Consider the following 9,296-nt stretch of genomic DNA (forward strand, 5'->3'; position numbering starts at 1 on the left):
TAAAATCTGAGTTGCAGTAACATCAAAGCACAGAGGTCTCTGGTAATTTTTGCATCAGGGAAGAGGAGTAACTCAGTAACATTTAGCCCCAGTATGACATTCTTTAATAGTCCTGCTTTGTCATAGTATCTCAAACATTATTGTGAGGTAAGAAGTATTACAGGATCTTGCCCTATGGTCAACAGTCCTTTCAGTTTCTGATGCCAGCTCTCCTTTTGAAAATTATTTATTTTTGCCATGTTTAAACTGTAAGTAAATTAGCCGTGGTGATATTCACAATAACTCAAAAATACAGAGAATGATGAACATATGATAGTAGCTATAGCAAATTTATCAAGGAAATACACTTCTGACATTTTTCTGCTTCCCTTAGACTTAAACAAACTAAAAAGGTCTAATCAAGTTAATCTATAAAAAGATAAATCATTTTGCTTTTCTATGTGGAATAAAAAAATAAAATGTATAAAGGAAAGGAAAAGAAAAACCCGAGGATAGAAATAAGCTAGTAAAAATACTAAATTTTTTTTATATTGGTCTTCTACAGACACTAAAATAAACTTAAAATAAGTGGCTGGGAATATATATTCCCCTGAAATTTTATTTTAGAAAGAATGATTAAGGGAAGAAACAATTTCAAAATTTTAACATTTTCTACAGTTACTGAAGAACAGTACACACACCTAAGGCAAAATTACTGAATACAGGTCTATGACTGGCCTGGGAGTCCATGCCAGAAGACAGAGGCTAAAGCTGAAGAGGCTGGGGTATCATGTCAGGAATTTAAGATAAGCCTGGGGTTCTTCCTGGTTGGTGTATTAGTTTAAACAATTGATAGTTGCACTTCTAGTAGAGGAACTAGAATCCTTGAATTTGGAGGCCAGTCTTTTCCATTTAGTGAGCTCCAGACCAGCCACAGCTTCGTAATGAAATTCTGTCTGGAAAAGAAAAACAGCAATAAGAAGTCTATGTAAAAAAGTAGAACATTATTTTGCCTAAATCTCAGGTAAATTGCTACAGAAAATCAAAATGTAGTTATTGTAAGATGCTTATTGGTGTTGCTGTTTACCCATTCATGCTAATAGAAAGAACCTAGGTAAATTGAGAAAACACAAGTTAAAAGTGATGTGTGTTTCTTTTTATTCCCTCACTTTCCTTCCCTTCCCCTGCTCCAGCTTATTCTTTCCCCAACCTTCCATTTCGGTACTGTCCTTCCAACTCTCCCTTCCTTCCTCAATCCCTCCTTCCCTCCCTTCCTCCATTTCCTCAGGCAGTGCTGGCACATGCCTTTAATCCCAGCATTCGGGAGGCAGAGGCAGGCGGATCTCTGTGAGTTCAGGACCAGCCTGGTCTACAAGAGTTTTCTCTTCTTGAGTAGCTTAACATACATCTTTCCACTCTCTTTAAAATTCTTACTGTAAGGGATCACTTTATGCTACAGCTTATAATTTCTTGTATCTGAGAAGTTACTCAGATTGTTCTGTTTAGAAAGAACCATTCATGCTTAGCAAACATCATCTAAGTATCTACACACATCATTCTAAAACCATTAGTTCCTTGGTATACTTGTTTCCAGGTTAACCCTCTTTCTGTCTTTGTCTAGCTTCCTCTTTATGGGAATTCTTACAACAACAAAAACTAGCTGCCATTTATCCAAGTGTCACAATGAGTCTGGCCCAATGTGAAAGTTTAGCTTAAAAGTTACTAAAGAAAATATAATTCTACAACTTTATTTATTGTGTTTATCTGTTCTTTCAGATTCTTTTATAAGAATACATTATACCTGATATAATTCTTGAAGAAAAAATTATGTTACTTTGTGGAAAGAATCACCTGTTTTGAAAGCTAATGATTGAAAGCATAATAAACAAAAATTTCAGATCTAAATGTCTTCATCTGTCAATTATGTTTAAGAAGAACCTTCAAGATCTTAGGAAAAGTATACAATGAGATGAAAACTTATTGGTACTCTGTAAACAGACAAGCATCCCTAATTCCATCAACTGTTCCCGTTTCCTTTACAATATCATCTTTTTCTACCCTTGATGCCAAACGCTCTAAAGACAACTGTATCCAAGGTAGACAGAAGCTCTGTGAGGACAGTGCCTTGTTAACTGTTCCATTGTAGGAGCTTTTCATAGTGTCTTGTGTGGTTAGTGTTCAGGAGATTTTTAGAGAACAACCACTGACCCTAAGAGAAAAAAACAAAACATTGTAGTCTGTCAAAGTGAATCAATGTGTCAAACTTCAGTTCCACACATAATTACAGACACGGTGTATTGAGTGAGGCAAATTTAAAAATAAACTTGTGTGGTTTCCTTTTAGGGGTTCAATGAAAACTTAATTCTATTGACATTTCTGAGGTAACTTGTAAGATTCAAGAAAAGAAAAGTGTATCCAATTAATGAAACTGTAAAAGTAAAGGCTAAAGGTGGCTGTGCTGGCTCCAAGATATGTAACACATCAAAACTGGGATTCACCAGTTTATCTCCATTGATCTCTAAAAGGAATGAATACATTTAACAGAACTTAAATAATTCATTTATTAGCTGTCACAGAGTATTGCTGAGCAAAAGGTTGCTGTTGAAAAGCTTTCATTGTGAGGTTTGTGAAATCAGCATCTTCTATACTAATTACTTAAGGTCTGCCTTTAAGCGGAGGATATCTTTAATAATTCTCAGAACATTTTCAACCTCATAAAATTTTAATTAACAATTAGCATTGTTCATAGATCATCACTGTGAACTGCTGCTAATTGCTTAGCACTGCTAAGCAAGCCAAAAACTGATTTGCCATATTCCTGCACATCTACATCAGTGGATTTCTCAGCAAGTTGAGACAAAACAAAAATTAAAACTCATGTATGCAAGAAACCTCCCCGATAAAGACAAAATGACAAAAATCAAAACTAAAAAAAATTGAAGGAGAGCTTTGTGAAATTTTGCTACTCTCCAAAACAAAGAAGACGTATCAAACTTTCAATGTGCCCATTACAGATGGATCAGTGAGGTCATGGAAATTTGCTTGGGAATATGGAACAGAAATGACCCTTGAAGGAGCCAGTAATTAAATGAAAACAGGCCAGGCAAAAGGCAGCTGCAAGCTCATGATCCTTTTTCAAGAAGCAGGTTTGGATTAAGCAAAATGTGTTAGCCCTGTGTCTGCAGTGTCACTGAGTATACCATGGCAAACCCAAAAGTGAGAAATTAGTTTGAACTTTGGAAGTGTGGCTGGGTTATAGAGGGGAGAAAAGGCTCGCAGAAAAATTTAAATTAAATATCCAAGGAAGTCAGTAATCATCGGAGATTTCAGAGAGGAGTTTAAAGTAATGAATGTATGTTTGAACACAATAAAATTGTTTGCTTTTGAGGCGATGAGAATACAGGTCATATGGGAACAAATTTGAAGGTTATTCTCAAGAGCAGATTCTTAAATCCAGAAATATAACCTGATGAAAATTTGTATCTACCACCAACAACTGGTTCAGTGATCTAGCCTGTGTGGTCTGTGGACCTGGTCCTGACCATCAGCTAATAGCATTGCAGCAAGCAGTTTATCACAAAGAATAATCAGGACAGGATCCATGAAGTCCACAATGCTGAGCATTTCAAAAATTAACACTGCTAAAATAAGTTTAGTAGATATTTAATTCCAGTTATTTTCTTGTAGTTTTAATTGCTGTCTAGGCAAAATGAAAATACTTTTTTTTTTTTTGGTGACTCCCTGTTTTCGTTATCTTGTTTAGTTTTGTTATTGTTTTTGAAACAGTGTCTGCTGTAGCCCAGACTAAGCATTATTCTATTTTTTGTTTTGTTTTGTTTTTCTGATTTGGCTTTTTGAGACAGGGTTTCTCAGTGTAGCATTGGCTGTACTGGAACTCAATCTGATCTGCAGACCAGGCTGTCCTTGAACTCACAGAGATCTGTCTGCCTTTGCCTTCCTAGTGCTGGTATTGAAGGTATGTGCCACCACCAACAGACCAGCTAGTAAGCTTTTTTAGAAGATTTATTTATTTATCATGTCTACAGTGTTCTACCTGCATGTATGTCGGCCTGCAGACCAGAAGATGACACCAGCTCTCGTTACAGATGGTTGTGAGCCACAATGTGGTTGCTGGGAATTGAACTCAGGACCTCTGGAAGAGCAGCTATTGTTCTTAATCACTGAGCCATCTCTCCAGCCCCCAGGCTAAGCTTTAATTTCTGTTTTGTTTTGTTTTTATGGTAGCTTGTTTGCTTGTTTCTATTTCTATGTGCTATGTTTGTAGGAATTGCCACCAGGCTAACTTGGCTCTCTACTTTCAAAATATTTCATACCTAACCTCTTTCAAAAAAGTTGATCCCCACTGTTCAAAGGATCATTTATCTCTTGACCATTTAATAAAATGTAAAAATATCAGCTTTAGAAAAGAAAACAAAGCAAAACAAACATTGTTCCTTAACTATTTGGCTATTGTTTTTCATTAATGGATGAGAATTCCATTTTCAACAACAAAAATTTTACTTTAAGAATACAGGTTAAACTATATGATTGACTTTTCCTTCTGATAAAAAGTAAAAATAGTTGTCCAATGATGAAAATTTCCCTGTGAATAGTATGATTTATATAATTCAATTAGCAATCAGACTTAACGTGTTTGTTTGAATACTTGCCTTTGTTCAATGTTTAACTCTCCTGTCTATTTGCATGTATGGTCTGAGTGTTTTGCCAACACAGGACACAAACATTTGTATTCTAATGTAGCTAACTTTATACTCAAGTATTACCACACCCAGCTTATTTTCAGTTTAATGCATTATAAATCTTGAATGCATATAAGGAGATATACAGCAAGTATGATCATCAGTTAAAATGGACTTACGTTTACTTCTGTTTTAGAGTTATCAGAAATGACTAGATGTGACTTTCTTATATTTAGTCAAGAAAGCCATGAAAACAAATATTCAGCTTTATTAAAAATGTTTAAAGTTTATTTTTATATACTTCATGCAACCAAAACAGTAAACCACAATTTGGAAGAAACAGTATCTGTGTAGCTATAGCATTTAGTTTTAATGATACTTTTTTTCAAATGCTATATTTGATCTTTTTCTGTGCATTATATAATCATATATTCTAATTCATAATATCTCTTTTTAATTTCTTATAAGTTTAAGCATGTACCCATAAATATTAATATATAAATCTGTAGTGACTCATATGCCATAGGATTAATCAAGATCAGTTGTATCTGTTTACCCATATGTGTCTTTTTTGTCATTCCTTGCTTTTGGATATACTGACAAAGGGTGAAAGAATAAAAGACAAAATTTTCATTAGTAATGTTGAATTTGTTTGCTTTACATTCATTTCAAAAATATGGAGACTCACATCTCAGAATTGTTTATTTCATGAATAGTTAAGACCACCACTGTATTTTTTAAAATATTTTGGAGGAGAATTTTAACCAATTTCTTCTTTGCTTCCTCTGTCTCTTGTCCTTTATAGATGGACCTCTGGGTCCCCGAGGATTAGCCGAAGCTACAGAGATGTGCACTCAAGAGTGTCTGGTTTTGGGTCACTCTGATAATTGCTGGATGCCTCCTGGCTTGGGTCCATACCAACACCCAAAATCTCCGCTGTCAACCTTTGCACCCCAGAAAGAATGGGTCAAGAAAGACAAGCTTGTGAATGGGCACACCCTGACCAGAGCTTGGAAAGAAGACACCAACAGGAACCAGTTCAATGACCGTAAGCAGTATGGCTCCAATGAAGGCCATTTCAACAACAGTAGCCACATAGCAGACATTCCTCTGGCAAATCTGAAGTCTTATAAGCAAGCAGGTGGCACCATTGAGAGTCCTAAGGAACACCAACTTTAAAATGATGCTGTATGGGACCTAATACCTTTAATCTAAATAGACATGCTAATACTGTGTGTTGGAGCTTTATGTATTCAATAGATCTCTACAACTATGCCCCTTATAGTAGGGAACTCATAAATTTGTGTTAGCACCATGGAGGATACAATGCTTTGCAACATAAGAGAGAAAATAGTTCTACTAGCCATGTGATGATGTTCTTTATTAGAACCGATTAAACTCTCCAGAGATCGCTCCATTGTGCAATTTATTTTTATTATTGCATTTTATTTGACCCTGGACTGCTGCTATGAACAATAGAATATGCATTTGGAGAGTAAGAAAGTTCCATGGATTAGAGTGACTGACAAAACATATCCAGTTAGAAATTTGTGCTCTTTTTGTCATTGATTTATGCTGGGACCTCTATACTTGACATTATACTTCAAACAGAACTTTAAAAGATAAGCATTAAAACTATTGTGCTGTTAACACCGTTAGTGGACACTTGTAAGTCAATCAGTGTTAAAGTATTTGTAAATAGAAGCAAGCTATTATTAACAACTTTTTGTGTACTTATAGCATTCACCTAAAAATGTTGTAGCATAATTCTGTGTTGATGGTTGCTTCTTTCCTTTTTCAATTTCCCTCTTGTTTTGTCGTTTCTTTTAGTGAGGTGTTTCTGCGTTAGTAGTCTGTCTTGGCACACATTGTTAAGGATCTTAAACATTTGTGTTTTAAAAGGGTTCTGAAATTTTGCTTCTTACATGATAACTTATGATGTTAGAACTCTATACAAATATAAAAATGAGAGAAAAAAATGAAAACTTCAAACAACAATAATAGCAGTCAATACTTATGCAAATGCTTGGAAATTCAGAATCTCCTTTTGATATCCTTATTTTCAAAGTAGGAAAAAGTAAAATTCACTTAATTAGTGCCATTAAGTGAGAACGTGATGGGAAAGTATTATCCATCAAATGTGATATAATATTCTGTACTTGCTACTCTTGAAAAACTAATGTATTAAAATTAGCATATATTGAAAAACTCACTACTCAAAAATAGTTTCAATTGGGCAAATGTGTGTCTCCAACTTTGTTGAAATGACAGAGTTTGTGTTGATCCTCATATACAATACTGTTGTTGTAACACAAGTGTTATTAGACCATAGCCACAAAATATTTAATGTGTTGTGCCTTCATGATGTGACAGAACATTCTCCAGGTAGGGTAGTTGGGGAAAATAAAGGGATAAATCTCTAATTATTGCTGTTTAACTGTTTGTTATCATAGTTGGTCAATGCCTGGCAGGTACCAGCATTTTGTCACTTAGGTCAAACCAAGGGAGTGACAGTTAATGTTAATAAGATCTCAGTTGCACGTGCAAACAAATCCAAATTTGAACATTCTTAGGAGGTTTTTGTTAAGGCATGACAGATGATTTAAACAAATAAATAGCATGCAACAAAATGTCTTTATTGAAAGAAGTGAAAGTTATATTAATGCCACGGTTCACCATCAACTTAAAAGTTTAAAAAAAAGAAAAAAAGTTAAAAAAATTGCTAATCTGATAGTTAATTTGTTCTTACCAAAAATAAAGTTACTTTGTAAATAGCAGTTCACGTTTTTCCACAGTATAATGGAAAATAATGGGTAGGGGTGCATTGCTTATTGAAGTACATTTTTGTCGGTTTGTGAGGGGTGTTTGATGACTTTGACAAAATAAATATCTAAACAATTATCCTTGTTACTGCTTTGCCAGTTCTACGTTATTTACAATTATTCAGCTCTTGCAATAAATGTTCTGAATTACTGATTGTGTTGTGTTGATTCTTGCTCAACATCCAAACACTTTATTTGTCAGGGATCTCCAGCCATCAGTCAGCTAGGCTGTATCACGTACTCATAGAGAAGATGTGACACTAAGACCACCCTGCCACCCCTTATGACATAAAGCAAATTCCAAGAAACAAGCCTGTGGTTTACCTGTCAGTTAAAGATTAGCTTGATTGAAAAACTACAAGGTCCTCAGGAGATTGGCCTGAGTAGTAGTAAATTGTAATAGATAGGATTGGACCCTGCTGTCAGATTACCAAGCAACATAGGAGTTCCTACCCCTGACCTCTTGCCCTGTAGATTAGGTAGTCAGGCAACACAGCAGACCACCTCTCCCACTGACCTCTTGCCCCTGCAGTTGCAAGAACACCTTCCCACCTTCCCCTCCTCACTTCCCTTTGGGATGAAATAAAATTGTCGCCTTGATCAGAATCCTGTCTTGGCGTCCATTCTTTGTATCCCCTGTCCTCCATCTTTCTCCTAGGTGTCTACCAGACCCACATTGAATGTCCTGTGGGTCAGGACATTTATTTATCTACATTCTAATGTTTTCATAAAATTCAAGTTTCCTCTATCAATCAAGGAGGAAATATGGATGTGCTCCATCAAATGTCTCACTTAGGATTGCTGCTGATATGATGAAATTCCATGAACAAAAGTAAATTGGAGAGTAAAGAAATCAATGATGGACTTCAAAATCATTGTCCATCGTGGGAACACTTCAGAACAGGAACTCAAGCAGAGCTACCACCTCTAGGCAGGAGCTGATACAGAGGCCATGGAGGAGAGCTGCTTGTTGCCTTGCCTTCTCGGGCTTGCTCAGCCTGCTTTCTTACAGAAACAGAACTGACATCAGAGGGACATCACCAACTACCATGGGCTGGGCCCTGCCTGGTTGATTCCTAATTGGGAAAGTCCTTATAGATGGATCAAATAGAGGCATTTCTGCAAGTGAGGCTCCTTACTCCCTGATGACTCTGCCTTTCACCAAGAGAGGCAATTCAGAAATTGCCACCTTAATCTAAGAAAAAACAATCTTCATCTGAATTTATTTCCTATCAGGAAAGTAAGCACAGGACTCTATACAATGTATGCAATAAGAAACATTCAAACATACATCATGAGTTTAAATTTATCATGTAACAGTTTTTGACTCCAGTTGGAGTGGGAGGCCGGATAATGGGAATTTTCTTTCCTTAGAGGGCATTTTCCATTTAGGAGTTGTGGGTAAGAACCAGGAGGCAGACACAACATAAGTACGTTGGCTTGTATAACCAGTTGGAACTTGTATCCTAACCCAACTCCCTGTTAAACCAGATTAATCTATTGATTTGAAGCACATGATGATGACTTCTTTCCTTTTGGATCACAGAGTAAATAGGTAGAAATATAAGGAACTCTGAGAAGAAAATACTAAAACCTGCAAAATCTATTTCCTTATTCATTTATTTTCCTTTTGACCATTAGGTAAATCATTCCACCCTGCCTTAAGGAGTATTAATAGAAAGCAATTAAGATTTTCCTTTCCATACAAAGCAAGGAAATGTCTTCTCTGCAAATCAACTGGAATCTTTGAAGAGAAATGTTCTTTTGTCCTGTAATATTTCTTCAAAGATGTGTA

At 35.8% G+C, this 9,296-nt stretch overlaps 1 protein-coding gene across 6 annotated transcripts in view; it reads left to right on the forward strand.

The window, feature by feature from the left end:
• Pcdh9 (protocadherin 9) overlaps positions 1 to 7,652 on the forward strand; it is an 846,200-nt gene extending 838,548 nt beyond the window's left edge. For all 6 annotated transcript variants that reach the window (XM_040753774.1, XM_040753857.1, XM_005083639.4 and 3 more), the window contains one exon: positions 5,485 to 7,652. In XM_040753774.1, the coding sequence (XP_040609708.1) occupies positions 5,485 to 5,858 (374 nt within the window). In that variant the 3' untranslated portion in view covers positions 5,859 to 7,652. The remainder of the gene's footprint in view (positions 1 to 5,484) is intronic.
• The last annotated feature ends 1,644 nt before the right edge of the window (positions 7,653 to 9,296 follow it).

Source organism: Mesocricetus auratus, unplaced genomic scaffold, assembly GCF_017639785.1.
Source record: "Mesocricetus auratus isolate SY011 unplaced genomic scaffold, BCM_Maur_2.0 Super-Scaffold_2245, whole genome shotgun sequence".
Taxonomy (NCBI): domain Eukaryota; kingdom Metazoa; phylum Chordata; class Mammalia; order Rodentia; family Cricetidae; genus Mesocricetus; species Mesocricetus auratus.